Source organism: Microtus oregoni, unplaced genomic scaffold, assembly GCF_018167655.1.
Source record: "Microtus oregoni isolate MIOR12 unplaced genomic scaffold, Mior012 000025F_ref0000491, whole genome shotgun sequence".
Lineage (NCBI taxonomy): Eukaryota > Metazoa > Chordata > Mammalia > Rodentia > Cricetidae > Microtus > Microtus oregoni.
In genome coordinates this window covers 12,690,313-12,710,790 of record NW_024543084.1, presented here as the reverse complement: position 1 = coordinate 12,710,790, position 20,478 = coordinate 12,690,313, and the positions used below count along the sequence as shown (strand labels likewise).

Genomic DNA, 20,478 nt, shown 5'->3' with positions numbered 1-20,478 from the left:
AAGTGAAACTCTGCAGTGAGTGTTAGATGAGCAAAGAAGTTTATCTTCAAAACACTGGTGGATCTGAACTGACCCGCAATTTGGTCTTCAATTTTCCATGAAATTACATAGTATCTTTAAGGTGTCTGGGAAGGAGGGGGAGTGTAACTTCCAATCACATCGTTCCTGATCTTTGATCATGTATGAATTTCCAACAGACTACGTAACAGACTTTCTAGACAACAAACCAGCAACCCTAAAACCAGTTTTCTGCTCCTGCAGGGTTCGTTTTAAGTCACCGTTCTCCTTTCTAGGCAACAGATTATGATGACTGTATACTCTTTCCCTGCTACTTGGACGAAAACTTCGGCTTTAAAAGCTTTTTAAAGAAATGAGTCCAGTCCCCATTCCTAACAGAGCTGAACCTTATACAGCGGAAGGAACAGCTCGGGAGTTAAAATCTGCAAGGTGGTCTTAGGCACTGTTTTCCAGCTTGGGTACATCTCAGCCTCCAATCCTTACCCTAAAAGACTAGACCGCCAGTCAGTCTCAGGAACTTAACCAGTTCTTACAGCCTCCGATCCTAAGCCCATAGAACTAGTTCTCCAGCTAGTTTCAGGAGCCCTCCAGGCTCTCGCCCCCAAAGCGGGGTTCCCGGCTGTTTCCGAGCATCCCGCCGGTCTCTCTAGATACTCTTAAGAACTCGACCTGAGCGGGGCCGTGGTGCGGCACGCCTTTAATCCCAGCACTCGAGAGGCAGAGGCAGGCAGATCTCTGTGAGTTCGAGGCCAGCCTGGTTTACAAGAGCTAGTTCCAGGACTTTAACACAGAGAAACCCTGTTTCGAATCCCCTTTTAGGGGATTTTTTTAAAGGAACTCAACTCGATCTGATCAGCGCCACAGCTCCCTGGCTGCGGTTGAACTTACCCGCCTCGTCTGGCCCGGGGGGCGTCCGACGTAAGTCCTATGAGGCCGGTCTGGGAGCGGGCTGCAGGCGGTAGCCATGGCCCGGGCGCGGAGCTGCGGGCCGAGACAGAAGCCCGAGCAGCACGTGGATGGTGAGCTACTTCTCAGCTACTGCCCGGTCGCCGCCACCGCCCCTTCCGGGTCCGGGAACCGCGGCAGCACGCACACCGGCCGGAGCCAAGAAGCCCCGAATGCCTCAGAAACCGGAAGAGGCCGCGTGCCGCCCACCTGGCGGGGGTCTCCCTCAGCCGCCACGCTGGTCTTAGCATCTCAGTCACGCACACGAGACTCACTCTTTCTCGGGTTCTTAGTTGAGCCTGGCACCCAGTGTCTAGCAAAGGGATTTCCCACCTTTTCCTCTCACCCGCAGGCGCGGCGCGGGTCAACCCTCCCGGAGCGCACTTTCCAGACAGGCAGCTCCGCGGCCACCTAGCAGGGTGACGTTGCTTAGCAACGGCGGGGTCCTTTCTGGCTCGGTGGCGCTCGGGACCTGAGGGGAGTAAACGGCCGCGGAGGGTGCTGGGGGTGGCGCCGTGGTGCTGGGGGCGGCCGGGGTTGGGGGGGGGACGGTGGCGAGGGCTCTGTGCGCTCGGGAACCCGACCTCTGCGCCCCGAGCAAGATGAGCGAGGCGGATCAGGCCCGTGTGGGGCCCACGGCTGAAGAGCCCTCGCCGTCCCCCGAGGAGGAGGGCGAAGGGGGCGGGAAGGAGCCGACGACCGAAGCGGCCCCCGGGCCCAGCGCCGCGTTCCGTCTCATGGTGACTCGGCGGGAGCCGGCCGTGAAGCTGCAGTACGCGGTGAGCGGCTTGGAGCCACTGGCCTGGTCGGAGGACCACCGCGTGTCGGTGTCCACGGCCCGCAGCATCGCCGTGCTGGAGCTTATCTGCGACGTGCACAACCCGGGCCAGGACCTGGTGATCCACCGCACCTCGGTGCCCGCACCCCTCAACAGCTGCCTCCTCAAAGTAAGTTAACCCGCCACGGCTCGAGCTCGGCCCCGGCACCTGCGGGGCTCCCGCGGACGCGTCACCGATCCCGAGGGGAGCCTGGCCTGCACCTGGCCCCGGGATTCCCTGCGCATCCAACTCTTTGCAATCAAGGGACCAACATCGCCCCAGCTCTGCAAAGCCTTGCAAGCTGCTGCACTGTTACTATACCCCTCCTCCCCCCCGCATCAATACACGGTGGTCCCCCCACGACACCCCGGTTCTGTCATCCGTCCCTCCTTTCCTGCAGCTAGCGCAGTTCGCGATTGCCCGGGTGCTGTCTGAGACTCCACCCCCGCTTCCCCAGCTCCGGACCTGCCTCTACCGTCGCTCCTATTGTCTGGGGCCAACTCCCCGAGGCCCTAGGCTGGCTTTGGTTTTTTTTTTTTTTTTTTTTATACTGTGTTGTGTGCGCCCTTCTCTCGCGCCACTTTTTCTTCGAGAAGAAAAACTGGTCTATTTCGTGGTCTTACCTGTTTGGCGATTTAATTGTGAATGGTCCTTGTGTCTCCCTGGGTAGACGGGTAAATAGGGGTTTGTATCTCGATCTTTGAAAGTGGAACGAAAAATAAAACCTCAGGGAACAGACAGCGCTTAGACTTCTAAGTCCAAGGTCTCTGTAAATTTAGTGCCTTCAACATCATATAACCCAAGTTTGTCCCTGAACTTTCGAGTTTCTAAAGTTTTGTGTTGATGTCACCGTTTTTCCAGACATGGTGTATTTTAAAGTAGTGAGTGATGTCGTTCCTTTTTTGTAGCCTAGTAATATAAAAGCTTACTCTGATTTCCTGTATAGCTCTGTGTGTATATGTAGTATGTAATCTGTCAGAGTGAGTGCCTACCGAGGTGCTGGGATAAACCAGGGTAGAGAACAGTCCTCAAGGAACTTACATCCTTTCAGGTTATGAGCAGACAATCTAGTCAAAGAGCAAGGAGTGCTATAAAGCTCTTCACCCATGTGGCACTATGTTTATTTGAAAGGAAAGTTTTTCCACACTCTTGTAGACAGCCATTCCAAATCTGGGCTATTAGTCATGGGTACACTTTGAGTAGCCCTCATGAGTGCTTTTCAGCATGCTTAATTCAAGTTTCAAACACAATGTTGAATTGGATAATATCCTTTTTTTTTTTTAAATAGCATTTTGGTCTTGATAAGCCTACCTGGGATTAGGATTTTACAGATTGAATTGAGTAATCAATTTGACTGACTAAGCCATGTGTAAAATCTTCTTAATCCCAGTACTCGGGAGACAGAGGCAGGCAGACCTCTGTTAGTTCAAGGCCAGCCTGGTCTACAGAGTGAGTTCCAGGACAGCCAGGACTATTTCATAGAGAAACCCTATCTCGAGAACCCCACCCCTCCAAAAAAAACTCATAAAGCCCACCCAGGTGACAAGTAAGGCGTCTAGCTCAAGCACATAGATAGATCTTTAAGCCGTGTGTGTAGCTGTTGCTTTAGTATTGATGGATCACCTGTTGAGTATTTCTTCTACAGAGAAAATGATACTACCAGTAGGAACTAGGAAGGTTAGTTGAAGACGTTTCTTGAGTGCTGTTTCAGTTTTATGAGGGTATAGTTCAGGGGTGTGAGGCTGCCTGAGCTAGAGGTAAAGAAATACTTGCTGGGCTGAGGATGAGACTGGGCTTTAGCCAAGCAGTGCTATTGGGGTCTTGAGTACTAGCCTCAGTCTGGAACAGGTGGCCTGACCAGGAAAGAGCCAGCATTCAAGGGGAAGTACCTGACATTCTAAACCTTTAGCTAAAGTTTCTAAACATCCCTGAATCCTGATTCACCCATTCTCCTTATCTAATCTCTTGGGTGATAACCAGTTTTGGGGATGCCCAGATTTGTTAGCAAAGGTAGGGCATGCTGCCTTCCTGCTCAGTGCCTATCTTCTATAGAAATTCCTATGTGCTCTGTTAGCAGGTAACTTTGTGGGATTGACTATGTAAATTTGACTGTTAGAACTGTTGGGGCCTGTGTGGGTCCAACACAGATTCCCTAACTGGACTGGAACGGAGTCACGAGGAATAAACCGACACAGCTTATACGGTCATCATGGAAACCAAAGATCTCTCGTTTATTATCCAAACACCTTATATATCATCACATCAATTGAGCCGGAAAACACATTAGGCTGTCTCCTAGGCAACCAGGTGCCTGGGCTCAAGTCACGACCATATCTACCTGTATGCTAGCAGTCAGGTAGGCCATGAATTAGCATCTCTATAAGACATCCTCCAAATTACAAAGGGAGGAAGCACTAAATCTCCTAATTCTTAAGTCATCAGCTTCAGCCAACATCTCTTCTCAGGTAATCTACATTTATAACAAAAGAAACTAGGAGCAGCACATCCTGGCTACTGTTAAACAGAGACAGCTTGTCTGCAGAGTTACACGATCAGCTCAGACCAGGCTCTTGTGCCATATAGAAATATGGGCCTACATAGAACAAAGAATGGACGTCATTGCTCCAAGGCCTCGTGGTGTGGGGAAATGGAGCAAGGTCACCCTTTGCCATGCAGAAGTCACACTGCTGAGGTATTTTGGGAATGAATCCCTTTTCAAAGGGAAGAAGCACGGCTTCCTTCACAAGATTTCCACTCAAGATATGACAGCCACTTTTCCAAAAGAAAAGTGTTCCCGCAGCTCTAGAAACAGGTTGCACCATAAGTTGTACACTTATGGATCTGCCTTTATGAATCTGTCAGCTGTAATTTACTGTATGGTCTTGTGGGCTCCAACACAGATTAAAGGCACTTTAATCTCAGCACTCAGGAGGCAGAGGCAGGCTGATCTCTGTAAGGTCAAGGCCAACCTAGTCTACAGAGTGAGTTACAGAGTTACAGGACAGCCAAGACTATTACACAGAAAAACTGGTCTCAAAAAAAGAAAACAAGAGAGAGAGAGAGAGAGAGAGAGAGGCACTGAGTTTTGGCACAAGATGGACCTATCTATAAAACAGAAATAATAAAGTTTGCCTTGTTTAGGCTTTATGGAGACTTAAGTTTAATCCATGCATAGAACATAATAGGCCAAGTGGTGGTGGCACACTTCTTTAACCCCATTACGCTCATGAGGCAGAGGCAGGTGGATCTCTGTGAGTTCAAGACCAGCCTGATCTACAAGAGCTAGTTCCGGGACAGGCTCCAAAGCTACAGAGAAACCCTGTCTCGGAAAAAAACCCACCATAATAGAACATTATCACTTAATGTCTGGCATTGAGTACATGGTAGTGCGCAAGATAGGAATATATAGGCATGAAGGAAAGTCTGCGTTAGTTTGGTAAGCGTGAGTTTGAAGGTGATACTAACATTCTGATAACTTGACTGAAATATTGCTACATTTGGCATTTGCCACACTGTTTAAATAGCAGAAAGTCTTTATATAGCGCTCTAATTGATAGAGTTTACATGAAGAGGTCTTCATTGTTGCAGTATGAATATAAAGAAGTCTGTCAGTTCTTCTGTGCCCTACATAGTGATGGTTCCTAGAGATTTAAATCTATTCAGTGTTTCCAACTAGCTATTGCTTCTACTCAAATAGCAGATAATTTGAAACCTAGGGTATGATTTTTTTTTTTATTATGTAGCACAGCTAAAGAACTAAACAGCTTTTGAAGCTGTTGCTCTATAATTCTGTTAGATCACAGCTCAAACTTTGATTGTCAGCTATTTGTAAGTTTCTGTCTTGGAGGTTGAAATTGTATGATAAAAAATTGAATAATAAAAATAATTAAAAGCAAGAAAATGTAACTTAAGAATAAGTCACAGCACTGGTAAGATAGCTCAACAGTTAAGAGCTTTTTGCTGCTTTTGCTAAGGACCTGGGTTCAGTTCCCAGCCCACATTGGACAGGTTACAACCATCTGCAGTTTCAGTTCTAGAGGATTTTACACCCTCTTCTGGCCTGTGGGCACCAGGCATGCACATATAGTACAAATACATACATGTAGGCAAACACTCATACACATAAAAAATTAAATCTTAAAGAGAATAAGTCTAAGTTTTTTCCCATTAGATTACTGATACAGTTCCAAATCCTAATGCTCTCTATGAGCTAGTCTTTTTTTTTTAATATTTATTTATTTATTTATTATGTATACAATATTCTGTCTGTGTGTATATCTGTAGGTCAGAAGAGGGCACCAGACCTCATTACAGATGGTTGTGAGCCACCATGTGGTTGCCGGGAATTGAACTCAAGACCTTTGGAAGAGCAGGCAATGCTCTTAACTACTGAGCCATTTCTCCAGCCCTATGAGCTAGTCTTATTGTGTATCAGTTGCTTATTTGTGCTTGCTACGCAAAATGACTGTTGTCTGTGTTTGGAAATCACACATTCTCTGTCTTGAGGTAGCTCCTTGCTACTTAAAGTTTCAGATGGGGCTTCTTGTGTCAACTTTTATATGGGTAGCGGTCAGCTTGAAATTCAGGAGTGCATGATTGAGTGATGGGCTCTTGCAGCGTATGGAAACTCAGCTTTCAAGTGGTTAGGTCATTGGACGACATCTAAGTGCTTGTTTACATTTTCTAACTGGTTTTTGTGATGGAAAGAGTTGGGAAGGGAGATGGAATCAACTAAAACAACTTGAATTTAGTTATGTGTTAAAAATTACCCTGCTGGTCAAGATCAGTGTTGTCCTCTGTCTCTAAATGCCATAAAATTAGGATATTTTGGCTTCGGTTCTGTTTCAAAACCTGCAAGGTTCTACTTTAAAAAGAAGTTTGCCTAGGTTAAACGTGTTTTTACAGTGGCTCCCTGGCCAAGGCATTTTATATGCTCCCATTACTTCTAGGAGGGCTAGTGAGTAATATTGGGCATTTCCAAAACTTAACTCTCCGTAGACATCTTTTCTAGGAAGTTGCCTCGTGAGCTCTAGAAATCTACCTCTGCCTCACCAAGTTCATCGTGCTGTACCTAACTTTTGGCATGAGTTCTGGGTTTAAATTTGGTTTCTTTGTGCTTGTGGGGCAAACTCTACTGACTGGGCCATGTCCCCAGCTCTGTTGCTACCTCGAATACTGTTCACTGCTGATAGGTTGAGGAATTTTGTCATTAATTAGACTTAACAGCTTATATACACTTAACATTTGAAAGATCTTTTAAAATAGTGCCTTAAACTTTGCTGGGATGTAGGCACTGCTTCTTAGTGATTATTTTCCAAGTTCTGCCTGTGTTCTAGAGTTTAGCCTCAGTGCTTGGTAACTTACATCAAGTCACTTTTATTAAATCCATATATTAAAAAGGACTTGAATTCCCTTTTAATTATGTCCTACCCTTCCATTTCCAAGTTTCTTTAAAAAGTTGGCACTAAAATTAAAATAGAAAGGATTTTTTTGTTTGTTTACTTTTCTCCTTTGTTTTTGGCACTAAAATCAAAATGGAAAGTTTTTGTTGTTGTTGTTTTGTTTTGTTTTGTTTTGTTTTTTACTTTACTTTTCTCCTTTGGTTTCTTTGGCTGGCCACATCCCTGACTGGCCTGAAGCTTGCTGGGGTAATACTACTAACTCTGTGTCCCAAATGTTGTGACTACAGATGTGTACCAGTACACTTTGCCTTTTATTTGTGTTTCTGAAAACAGTAGATGAAGTTCTTCTTCCTTTCAGTATAGTGAAAGTATCTTTAGCTCAACCTATGTTTTGTTTTTTGGGTTTTTTTTTTGTTTGTTTGGTTGGTTGGTTGGTTTTTTTGCTTTAGCCTTCCTGGCTATTGTTTTAGTCATTTACAACTTCCTCTATATTTACTATCAATTTAAAATTTTCTTCAGAGCTTTCATCATTTGGCTGAGCACTTGACATGTGTTACAGACCTAGACGCGGAGTGGGTGTGTGTGAAGCAAAGCTAGAATGACCTGAGCCCTCATAGGACTAAACCTGGTAGGATATATGAGCAGGAGCAAGTTAGGTAAAGGAGCCAGGAAAAGTGGTGGGTGGAATAGAGAAGTCTGATAGGAGCCATCTTACTTGTAGCAAGAGTAGACAGGGAAATTGGTGTTTGAAATGCGTGTGATATGTTAAAGAAACTGCAGATTAAAAGGCCTAGAGTTGGTTAATGAGGAGGTTTAGTGGCCTAAAAGCAGAAGCCTGATGACTTTAGACAGTTCCCGGAACATACTTGAAAAAGCCCAATGTGATGTGTAATGGCTTGCATCTGTAATCCCAGCATTGCTATAGTGAGATGGAAGCATCATGGGGAAGCTGACCCAGCCAGCTAACCTGGAGAACACAAGCACAGCAGAAACCAGAGCTCAGTGGTAGAAGAACATTTGCTTCGCATGCGTGAGGCCTTTGGTTTGATCTTCAGCATATGTCACAAAGCTATTACAAAATACAACTATCTAATGTAGCAAAAATGAATATACATACATATTTCCCTGACTTTTAAAACTGCTGCTGTTTTGTGACTGTCTCAACTAAGTGTTCCCTTCACTCTTGTAAATCAACTGTCTATTCCGTAGGCCAATTCCAAGAAGAATCTGGAAACCAAGCCATGAATAATCACATTTATTGAATCTTAAAAAAAAAACAATTAGTAAATGCACATTTAATCTTTACACATAATTATTATTATGCTTAATCATATCAAATCATTATTTTTGTTTGCTTTATTTTAAGATAGAATTGTTCTACCTCAACTTTGGCTGACTGAACTTGTGATCTTCCTGCCTCGGCTTCCAGTGTGTTTATATTAGCAAGTGTGCATTGCCAAACCTGGCTGTTTGTTCTTTTAAATGCATATAATGCCAAAATTGCCAGAATTGATATAAAATTGTTTTATATGTTAATGGAAAGCAGTTACTACATGTGAATATTTACCTGATAGCTTCTGTATGTCTTATTTTCAGGTTGGTTCAAAAACAGAAGTTGCTGAGTGCAAGGAGAAGTTTGCTTCCTCTAAAGACCCCACCATCAGCCAGACTTTCATGTTGGACAGGATGTTCAACCCCGAGGGGAAGGCGTTACCCCCAATGCGGGGCTTCAAATACACAAGTTGGTCTCCCATGGGTTGTGATGCAAATGGCAGGTGCCTCTTGGCAGCACTGACCATGGACAATCGCCTGACTGTGCAGGTGAACCTCAACAGACTCCAGTGGGTTCAGTTGGTTGATCTGACTGAGATTTATGGAGAACGTCTTTATGAAACCAGTTATAGACTCTCTAAAAATGAGGGTCCCGGGGGAAATCTTGGGGATTTTGCTGAGTTTCAGAGGAGACACAGCATGCAGACCCCAGTCAGAATGGAATGGTCAGGAATCTGTACCACTCAGCAAGTCAAGCACAATAATGAGTGCCGGGATGTGGGCAGTGTGCTCCTGGCTGTCCTCTTTGAGAACGGGAATATAGCTGTTTGGCAGTTTCAGCTGCCATTCGTGGGAAAAGAGTCCATCTCTTCATGCAACACCATTGAGTCAGGAATCAGCTCCCCAAGTGTTTTGTTTTGGTGGGAATATGAGCACAATAATCGGAAAATGAGTGGCCTTATTGTAGGCAGTGCTTTTGGACCGGTGAAAATTCTCCCTGTCAATCTCAAAGCAGTCAAAGGCTACTTCACTTTAAGGCAGCCTGTTGTCTTGTGGAAAGAAATGGACCAATTGCCTGTGCATAGCATCAAATGTGTGCCACTTTATCATCCTTACCAGAAGTGTAGCTGTAGCTTAGTGGTAGCAGCAAGAGGCTCCTATGTGTTCTGGTGTCTTCTTCTGATCTCAAAGGCTGGTCTGAATGTTCACAACTCCCATGTCACAGGCCTTCACTCACTGCCTATCGTCTCCATGACTGCAGATAAGCAGAATGGAACAGTGTACACCTGTTCTAGTGATGGGAAGGTGAGGCAGTTGATTCCTATTTTCACAGATGTTGCATTGAAGTTTGAACACCAGCTGATTAAACTCTCGGATGTATTTGGCTCAGTGAGGACTCATGGCATTGCAGTGAGCCCCTGTGGTGCATATCTGGCCATCATCACCACTGAAGGCATGATCAATGGCCTCCATCCCGTGAACAAGAACTACCAGGTCCAGTTTGTTACTCTCAAGACCTTTGAAGAAGCAGCTGCTCAGCTCTTGGAATCTTCAGTTCAGAATCTCTTTAAGCAGGTGGACTTAATTGACCTAGTCCGCTGGAAAATTTTAAAAGATAAACATATTCCTCAATTTTTACATGAAGCTTTGGAAAAAAAGATTGAAAGCAGTGGGGTCACCTATTTTTGGCGGTTTAAGCTTTTCCTCCTAAGGATTTTGTATCAGTCAATGCAGAAATCCCCTTCAGAGGCCTTATGGAAGCCCACCCACGAGGACTCAAAAATCTTACTGGTTGATTCACCTGGGATGGGCGATGGTGAGGATGAACAGCAGGAAGAAGGCACTTCCAAGCAGGGGACCAAGGCAGGCCTGCAGGAGAGGAGCAAAGAGGGTGACACAGAGGAGCCCCCCGAAGACTCACTCACTGCCGTGGGAGACACCGGAGGCCGTGAACCCATAGAGGAAAAGCTCCTTGAGATCCAAGGGAAGATTGAGGCTGTGGAGATGCACCTGACGAGGGAGCATATGAAGCGGGTCCTCGGAGAAGTGTACCTGCATACCTGGATTACGGAGAACACCAGCATACCCACCAGGGGACTCTGTAACTTTTTGATGTCTGATGAGGAGTATGATGACAGAACAGCACGGGTAGGTGTCTGTCGAAACTACTAGCCCTGTGGACCATCTTTTCTTCTTACTGGGTAAAGGGATCTTGGCTTGGTTATTGCTTTGACATTATTGAGGTAAGTGGTTACCATGAAGTACAGGGAAATAGATGGGAAATATAGATTGAAGTTGAAGAGATATTTTCTTCCATTTATGTGCCTTTGACTGATGTGTAGGGATTGCCAAATGACATTTCCAGGCTGTGGATGAGTTAAGGAGACTGTGGTGGCAAGTGGTGTGTGATGAACTGTAGTGGCATTTCAATTGTATTTTAGTAAATAAAGCTTGCCTGAAGAGCTGAGAGAAAAAGCAGACCAGGTAATGGTAACACACACCTTTAATGTCAGTAGCCACACTAGTAGCCATAGAAACTGGGTGATACACGCTTTTAATCCCAGAACTAGAGAGGATTATAAAATAGAAGGAAAAAGCAATCACACACAGTCTTATTCTGAGATTCCTGAATGCAGGTTCATCATTTTTTACTGAGGTCAAGGTAAGAGCCAGTGGCTACTTTACTTTCCTTTTTGGATCTTCATGTTGGACCCCAATTTCAGTCTCTGAGCTTTTATTAATTGTGCATCACTTGTTAAGTATAAAAATCAGAATTACAGCCATCATAAACAATATCAAGCAAGAAACATATGCTAAATGTATTAATAATTATCCTATCCTAAGGTCTCTAAGTCTTGTATTAGAAATTAATTAGCTAAGTCATGAGAGTAAAGTAACTATGACTATCTAGTCTTCAACTCCATCGAATACATGGGAAGGAAAATAATATTACTTGAGTAAACAGAAAGTACAATCAAGCAACTTCCAAATGTGCAGTAAATATAAGAAGATAACTGGCTACCTGGGTAATCACCCAGAGTCTCATTTGCAACGTTGGAGCAGCCACCTTTGGCTAAGGCCTAGAGTAACTGACAGACCACTGTCAGAGGCAGGAAAAATTTCAAAACCATCTTACCCTGTCTTGGCAAGGTTTGGCAGTCTTTTTTCTTGTATCCTGCTTGTCCAGTCTGGACACCATGCATTTTGTCAATGGTTGAGGCATGGACAGTTCTTTGCCCAAAGGCCAGTTTTGCCAAGAAGAAAACAAGCTCCCAAGTGGCACTCGGGAATAGATGAGTGCTACCAGAAGCAATTTTGTCTTGCGTCAACATAACCCTAAGTTATTTAAATGGTATATTCTACAGTTCTTTGAAGTAGTTGAAGATTACCTGTAAATGTGGAATATAATCTTTATGTATCTAAAGAGCCTGATTAGTCTAACTATAAGTATGACAAACATGGATACTATTGACCTGTAATTCTTAATACCTGTATAGCTTAAAGAGTAAGACCACATATTTAAACAATCTTTAAACAACTGTGCAGCAAATGAGGGCAGTGACCTCAAAATGTAAACAATGTATAAGTATCTTGATCAGAGGTAGAAATGTATACTGCAATATGATAAATATATTCTAAAATTGTATCAGTATGCCAAATGTCTTAAGCAGAGTTAGAAACATGCATGCATACAATATAACAAAATAATTTTGCATAGGTGTACAACTACTGTAAACAGAAATAGCATTTTCCATATAACAAATATAATTTGAATTTGTATCAATATACGAGAATCTATACCAATGTAAATTGTTTATAAATAATAGCTCACAAATATTCATTGTTATTCCCTATTATTACTAGTGTAAGTAAGCTCACACTAATCTACCTATTTTCCCATCTAATCTCTCCCCCTCCCCCCCCTGCAAAGAGATCCCTGAGCCTACATAATTTCCACCCCAACCCTATACCAATTATAGTCAATCCGTAATTGATGTCCCTAAGCCTGGGGACAAACTTTGTCTGGAGAAGGGACATTGTCTTCTAGAATTACTTCCAGCTATCATGGGGTTGCTGTTCTTTCTATGGGATCCTGTAAAACTAAAATGATGGTTAATTTTCAAGATTGCTTTTCAAGATTGCTGTCTGGTATAATTGCAGATAGTCTCTGAATAGTTGATAGGGTTTTTCTGAAGTTCTTATTAGAAGTTCTGGCCAGAACATTGTAAGAATTTGCACCATTTCAGCTAACCAAGTTGGAATCATTGTGAGCAACTGGTACCCAAAACTGATCTTAAAGTAGCGCTATCAGCATCATGACGTCATATCAACCAGGTGGAATTGTTCTTCTGGGTCCCATCTTTTTCCTGGAAACTTCAAAGATTACTGCAGGAAAATTTATTGTTCATTGTAGAAAACTTAAACATTATTCACATAGGCATATATTCAATGAAAGGTACGATAGAGACAAAAATATTTATGGGAAAAATAAAATCTTTCCTAAATTCTTCTTTCTATCTCATACCATATGACTCCTGATAAGAGACAGAAACTCTGAATTTTTCTTTTAACAACATGCTTGGATTTAGAGAAGGATAGCCATTGTCCAACTCCAAAGCCAGCTTTAATTTTTAAGTAGAGATGTATACATGTTCAGGTAATGAAATTTCACCCTGTAGATGATATGTGATCATAAGTCAGATTTCTCTTTACTTAGTGACACTTTCTGGAAAGTTATCGTTTCTCCTTTAGGCATCTAGATGTTGAAGGTCTTTCAAATTTTTTTTTTTTGAAGATGGATATTTTCCTGCAAATTAAAAAACAGAACCTTGCCCCCAATCCTTATGATTGTCACCTCTGTGAATGAGCTGTCATTTTTTCTGTATCAAGAGGTTTCTCTTTTTCAAACCGAATCTTTATTTTGATGGTATCCATAACTTTTCTTCCAGCACATCTCCTGGTTTCCATTCTGAGATCACCACATCTTTGAAATATACTGACTGATTTAATGTAGAAGTTTTCAATGTCTCTCTGCTGACATTGTTCTTTTCTCATTAGCATTAAGAAAATTCAAGGTTAATAAAACATTATGCAATCTATTTCTGTGGGTATTTCCCATCCCCTTCTAGTTTGTTTAACATATCCTTTATAGTTCGATTTAATCTTTCTATAACTGCCTGACCTGTAGGATTGTTTGGTATACCTGTAATATGCTTTATATTATAGTAAGCAAAAAACTGTTTCATTTTCTTAGAGATATATACTGGACCATTATGTGTCTTTAATTGTGCAGGTATACCCTTTATGGCCATAAATTTCTATAATAAACATGTGATTACTGAATCAACCTTATCTGAGCTCAAAACAGTTAGCTACCTATTGAAAACCTGAATAAGTATTAATGGTGAGATATACATATTTTAATTTTCCAAAATCTGCAAAGTGGAACATATCCATCTGCCAGATTTCATTCCTTTGGGTTACTCCCTGTAGGTAACGGTATTTGGTTATAGAAAGAGCAAGTAGAACATCTCATCATAATCTCCTTAGCTTTTTGCTGTGTAATAGAAAACTCTTCTTTAAACCTTTGCTATTGGCATAATGTTTCTTATGAAATTCTGAGGCCTTCAATCAATAATCGATCAATTTCTGCATTACCTTGTACTAGAAGACCTGGCAGACCCATATGGGATTGGATGTGTGTTATGTATATGTGACAAAGCCTTTTCCTGATTATATCTTGAACCTGAATGAATAATGAAGTCAATTCTGTATCATGTGGTATAAATTCACCAGTTTCAATATTCAAGACAACTCTTTGTACATTTGGCAAATCAGTAACCATATTGAAAGGTTCTTTAAAACCCCTTAGTACCATGAGAATAGCATATAATTCTGTCTTTTGGACAGAATTGGGCAGAATTATAAGGGCTTTTTTCTACCTTACTTAAGTCTTCAGATTTATAACCTGCCTTTACTGATTTTTTTTTTGCATCAGTATAGAATTGTGGGCTCCAGTTAGTGATGTATCATGTTCAGTGTGGGGAAAAATTCAAGTAGTTCTCTTTATAAGGTTAATTCTATCGCTTTGGGGATAATTGCTATTAATCTCTCCTAAAAAAAATTTAGTGCAAGCTCTTTGCCAGGGTTCATTGTCTTCCCATAATTTTTAAATTTCATCAGTAGTAAAAGGCACTGTAGTCTCTGCTGGGTTTATTCCTTTGAGTTGAGGAAGTCTTAATTTTCCTTTTCTAATTAATTCAGAGACCCTTTCCACATAAATTTTTTACTCAGATTATGTGATAAAAACATCCATTCTAAGATAATATCTTCCCTCTGCATTAAAATTCCTGTAGGGGAAGTTCTGGAGGGCAATATGACTAGAATGCAGTTAAGATTTGGATCTACCCAATCTACATGTGTCTTCTGTAATTTCAACCAAAGTTAATTCTTTCTTAGCTTCAGCTGTTAATTCCCTGAGACTGTTTAAGTCTTTGTCACCATCTACAGTATTGTTTGAATGAATTACTAGATCAGGTGTTATCCCAACAGTGAGTCATAGATTGGAATTCTCCTAACAATCTTTGAAAGTCATTAGGAGTTTGCTATTGGTCTCTCCTAATTGATAGAATCTCCTCTTTGTATTTTTAGGGAGCAATTTGTAATCCCCATTAAGCAAAGCTTTCTTTACTTCTTCAAACAATCTTTCTAAAGTGTCTGTATTTGAATTGGATAGCAAAATGTCATACATGTAATCATAAATTATAGACTTAGGAAATTGTTTGCATACCATTTCCAATGGTTGACTTATAAAATATTGGCACAGGGTGGGGCTATTCAGCATTTTCTGTGGGAAGACGGTCCATTGATATCTCCTACTTTACCTGAGAATTATTGTAAGTAGGCACTGTGAAGGCAAGTTTTTCTCTTTCCTTTTCTTGTAAAGGTATAGTGAAGAAACAGTCTTTTAAGTCAATAACTATGAGAGGCCATCCTCTGGTAATAAAGGCAGAGGAATTCCAGATTGTAGAGGGCCCATAGGTTGAATTACCTTGTTGGCAGCTCTAGGTCTGTCACCATTCTCCATTTTCCAGATTTCTTTTTAACAACAAATACAGGAGAGTTCCGATGGCTGGTTGATTTTTCAATATGGTGAGCATCTAGTTGCTCCTGTACCAGATGTTCTAAAGCCTATAGTTTCTCTTCTGTTAAAGGCCATTGTTTGACCCATATTGGTTCCTTAGCTAACCATTTTAAAGATAGGGCTATTGGTACCTCTGAAGGTTTGCTAGTTGGTTTGTGTTTTTGTACAGCCTGACCATTTTTTTATAGTTACTTACAACATCCTTCCCAGAAACATGAATTTCTGGGACTGCAGGAATGTTAATCTGTGTATTCCATTGCTACAGCAGGTCATGGCTTTATAAATTCACTGCAGTATTAACCACATATGGCCTCAGCTTTCCTCTCTGTCTTTCTGACCATATGCATTCAACTCATCTCATGCTTTGTTTCACTTGAGATGGGGTTCCAATTCCTAGGAATTGAACATCTGCCTCCTGAAGAGGCCAATTCGGATGGCAAGATTTTGGAGTAATGATAGTCATATCTGTACCTGTGTCCAGTAATCCTTTATTACAATGTTATTTATCTGTACTCTTAGCTTTGATCTTTGACTATTTATAGAAGTCTGCCAAAATATATGTTTCCTATTTTCTATTGGAATTTTTGATTCATGCTCTGTGTTTATTCTGTCATCCAGAACAGCATGGTTTTTTAGTTAGTTTGTTTGTTTACATGTCTCCTTGTGAAACATGTCTTTTACAGGAACTGGGAATGACTGGACCACATTTGACCTGGGGGCCTACGAGTGCCCCCCCCCAAGGAGTTTCCCAATGGTAATGGGTTGCCTTGTCTGTCTTTTGTTGATCCAATGTCAGCCTTTACCACATCTTTACATAATCCAAAAGGTTGAGACCTTCTACTTTTGTAATTCCCAGAGGAGACATTATTTCTAAGAATGCCTTGTGTACATCCCTTCTCAGATGTCCTATTCATCCACTAGTGCTTATCTAACCTTTAAAGGTCCAAGTGTCTTTTTGCATTCTAAGTTTTCATTTTTAAAAGCCAGAGAGTCAGTAAGTACTTGTCTAGCTTCTAGATTTTTTTTTTTTTTTTTTTTTTTTTGGATTTAAAGGGGTATTTATTTTAGCGGTAAAACTTACAAAACACCAATAGTCAGGAAAGGAGTCTAGTCGCTGGAGAAGGGGCCAGAACCAAGAGCTAGCTTCTAGATCTTCTACTCCTATTTGTACAGCCTTAGTTAATCTTTGTAAAATGTCACTAAAGGGTTCTCTTTGGCCTTGTTTAGCCCTATTATATTATTCTTTTCCTAGTTTGTGAACCCTCTCCCAAACATTTAAGGCTGCTATGTGGCATAGGGACAAGATTTGTTCAACGTAAAGAGCTTGATCCTGTGGGTCAGCATAAGTTTTCTCACCAAGAATTTGATCTTGAGAAGCCTCAAATCTTTTTGCTCTTCCCTGTTCTAAATTTTTTTTCCTCTTGCTAGTAGCATTTCCATAGTAATTGTGGCCCATCTTCCAGGACCGCTGAAACTAACTGAAGCCTATAGTATGGGGGTAGCCTTATTACTTGAAGCCCATATCTTTACCATCTCCTTAATAAATAGTGAATGGAAGCCATAAGATACTACTGCTTGCTTAATTTTTGTTACACCATTCATAGCTGTAGGTTTCCATTTACATTCTTTAAATCCTTTTGGGTATTTAGTACTTGGTGGATTGTCAGAGATGATTACGGGGTAAGTCGCTAAAACCCTTTATAAGTCATCTGCGACTCTGACACATACTGGTGATGCTGAATCATGTCCTTGTACCTTCTCTCTCTGCTTACCAGTTCCAATAATTTCCTCAATCATTTCAAATCTTTTTACCACTGTCTTTTGTAAAGCCAGAATCTCTGATCTATGAATATTTCTAATGATTTCATTGACTCAAATAACTTCTGATCCTCATTCTGCACATACGATTCCAAGGTATGAGATTTTTCCATTAATGATAACTTCTCATCCTTGGATATCTGTATGGCATGCAAATTGCCTTCCTGGAGAGATATACTCTGTTAACCTATCAATAACTTTTTGACAGATTTTGAATTTCAAATTCAATAGTATGAATTCTATCAGATAATTTCTCAGCACCTTTGACATGGATTGGATTTTGTCTGACAAATTAATGTTATACTTTTCAGTGGTATTAATTTTTTCAGCTAACTTTTGATTTTCAGTGGCATTAATCCTGTCAGCTAGCTGTTCATTATTAGGCACTTCTAAAAATGCCTCATTCTTGGCTCTCTTATCAAACCAATTGTTAAGGATATAATATGAAAAACAGAACCAATTCCCAATATCAAATAAGTAGATGCATTATAAAAACCATCTAAGCCTTGCAGAATACCATCCATGGTAAAAGCAAAAAGGTTATTAAATTCTTAGGTGGTGATATTGTCTGCCATCATATAACTTTCAAATTTATTAATTTATCAAATGAATTTACCTGCATTATGAGATTTCAGTAAATTGTGGTAGGTGTAATAATCTTTATTGGGGGGCTGGAGAGATGGCTCAGTAGTTAAGAGCACTGACTGCTCTTCTAGAGGACCCAGGTTCAATTCCCAGCACCCATATGGCAGTTTACAACTGTCTGTAACTCCAGGATCCAGCACCCTCACACAGATATACATATAGGCTAAAACACCAATAAAATAAATGATTTTTTTATGGGCTGAAGAGATGGCTCAGAGGTTAAGAGCATTGCCTGCTCTTCCAAAGGTCCTGAGTTCAATTCCCGGCAACCACATGGTGGCTCACAACCATCTGTAATGAGGTCTGGTGCCCTCTTCTGGCCTGCAGACATACACACTTATAGAATATTGTATACATAATAAATATTTTAAAAAATAATCTTTATTGGCCAGCAGGTGTCATAAGCAGGTGTCATGGTTGCGGGCGCTTGGCAGAGAGACGGGACCTGCGGCAGTGTAAACAGCCCTGCTCAGTTCTGCGTTGGCGCCTGCATAAATACTGACAAATGTGCTTGACAGATTAAGAGCAATTAAATTGGTTCCGTACATGGAGTTTCTTGGTGGCCAGAATATCAAGGAACCCAGAGTTCAGGAGCCAGGAACACAAACCAGAAGCTGCGCAAGTTGCCACACATCAGGGAACGTTTCAGGGGCCAGGGAGCGGGAGAACATTGCGAGCCCAGGAAATTGCCAAGTTGCTGTGCAGAGGGCCTAATTGCAGTGGGGTTTTGGGGGAAAAAAACTGTTAAGGTGAAATCAAGTTGGCAGGCAGGAGTGGGACACCTTTTGAGTCGGTTCCTGTAGGCATGGAATCAGGATCCATGTGGGCACCAGATGTAGACGATTACAGTAAAGTAGTCCCACACTAGCTCAGAATGGAGTATAATGAAGGGTTCTTTATTTAGGAGTAGAGTCACACATCAGCAGTCCTCTGCACGAGCAGGAAACAGGAACCAAATCCATCAGCCAAGAGAGAACCAAGCAAGCTTTATGTCTACATTTTTAGTACAAGAGACCACGCCCAAGTGGGCTGGTATCTTAACGGCTATTGGCTGAAGGAGTTCCCACAGTAGTACACAGTCACAGCTGTGGAGATGCCCACCTGTGTTCTCTCCGTCATATTTTACAAGTGTTCATTGTGGGTGTTTTCTACTTGAAAGACTTGAGGTTGGCTATGGTAAAGAAAACAACTGTTTTCTTGTTTGCTTTATTTTATTTTGAGGCAAGGTTTTGCTGTGTAACAGCCCTGGCTGTTCTGGAGCTCACTTTGTAGACCAGACCAGCCTCCATGGATTCATGGAGATCTACCTGTCTGCCTAGTGAGTGCTGGGATTAAAGGCATGTGCCACTACTGCCCAGCTAAGAAAACAATTGTTAAGTTTAGTTCATTTTCTTTAAACCAAACTATTACGTTTATTTTGGTACTGAAACAATGTAATAGTTCTACAGTGCATCCCACAGACTTCCTGGTTCCTGAGAGAATGTGACTGCTACAAACATAAGGAATTTGGTGGGATGTGCTCCTAAGTAAGGTGCTTGGTGCAGGTTATCATCCTGTGGGTTCTAAGGTTCTTGCAGCAAAGGAATTGTTCCCTAGCCTCACAGGGCTGGTTGGGAGAACACCATTAGAGCTGTGGAATCCTGAAGAGTTCCCCACCAAGGAACAGACTATACATGAAAGGATAAATCACAAGTCTTTTCCTTTCACTCTGGATATTGACACTCGCTGTCTGAAGTTTCATGGAAAAGGAGAAGTCTGGATAGCTTTGTCCCTGATAACTCATTCACAGTGCGTTTGTCCACCCCTGAAACTGCTGCAGGACAATTGCAGTGATCCTAAACACAGTACTGGTCATGTACATGACTTTTCTTTTTTAAAAAGTCAACCTTTAAACCGTTTTCTGTCTTCTAAATTGTGTGGAAGAGTATTCTGTTTTTCACTGTCATGGGACTGGTTAGAATTACTATAAATAATCTATGGTATGCTAACAAAAGCATTAATGAAAGGTAATAGCATTCATTCTTTAGTATTCTTATTTAGATGCCTGCTTGCAGAGCCAAGTCTAACATGGTTATGTATTTCTGGTTAAGCCAGTATGAAAACAATGGAGTTTATCTTGAGTTCTGATTAAAGAATAACTTTTGTACTCTTAAGAATCCAGATCTGCTTCATACAAAGACTTTTCAGCCTATAGTATTGATTTTACTGTAGTTTTAGATGTTCTGTGACTATTGGGCATGTGGCATGATATATTTCTCAACCTGTTTTTCATTCCCAAGTGCTACATTCTCCTCTCTCCTAGCTCCTGCCCATGACTTGTTAATAGTTAATACCACAGACATATTGTGTACTTGTTTTTATCTTGTAAGTATATCTGTGCTTTATACATAAAGATTAAGAATTTTTTTATTCCCCC

General features: G+C 41.6%; 2 protein-coding genes across 3 annotated transcripts in view; one reads left to right on the top strand and one right to left on the bottom strand.

Annotated features, from left to right (window-relative positions):
- Ddx31 (DEAD-box helicase 31) overlaps window positions 1-1,327 on the bottom strand; it is a 71,676-nt gene extending 70,349 nt beyond the window's left edge. The window contains exon 1 of one of the 2 annotated variants that reach the window (XM_041674876.1): window positions 907-1,327. In XM_041674876.1, coding sequence (XP_041530810.1) covers window positions 907-984 — 78 coding nt within the window. In that variant the 5' untranslated portion in view covers window positions 985-1,327. The remainder of the gene's footprint in view (window positions 1-906) is intronic. The other variant, XM_041674875.1, reaches the window with a different exon arrangement.
- Window positions 1,328-1,452: 125 nt separating this feature from the next.
- The window catches only part of Gtf3c4 (general transcription factor IIIC subunit 4), a 31,880-nt gene continuing 12,854 nt past the window's right edge, over window positions 1,453-20,478 (top strand). Inside the window, exons 1-2 of the mRNA XM_041674462.1 lie at window positions 1,453-1,910; window positions 8,780-10,603. Coding sequence (XP_041530396.1) covers window positions 1,566-1,910; window positions 8,780-10,603 — 2,169 coding nt within the window. The 5' untranslated portion in view covers window positions 1,453-1,565. The remainder of the gene's footprint in view (window positions 1,911-8,779; window positions 10,604-20,478) is intronic.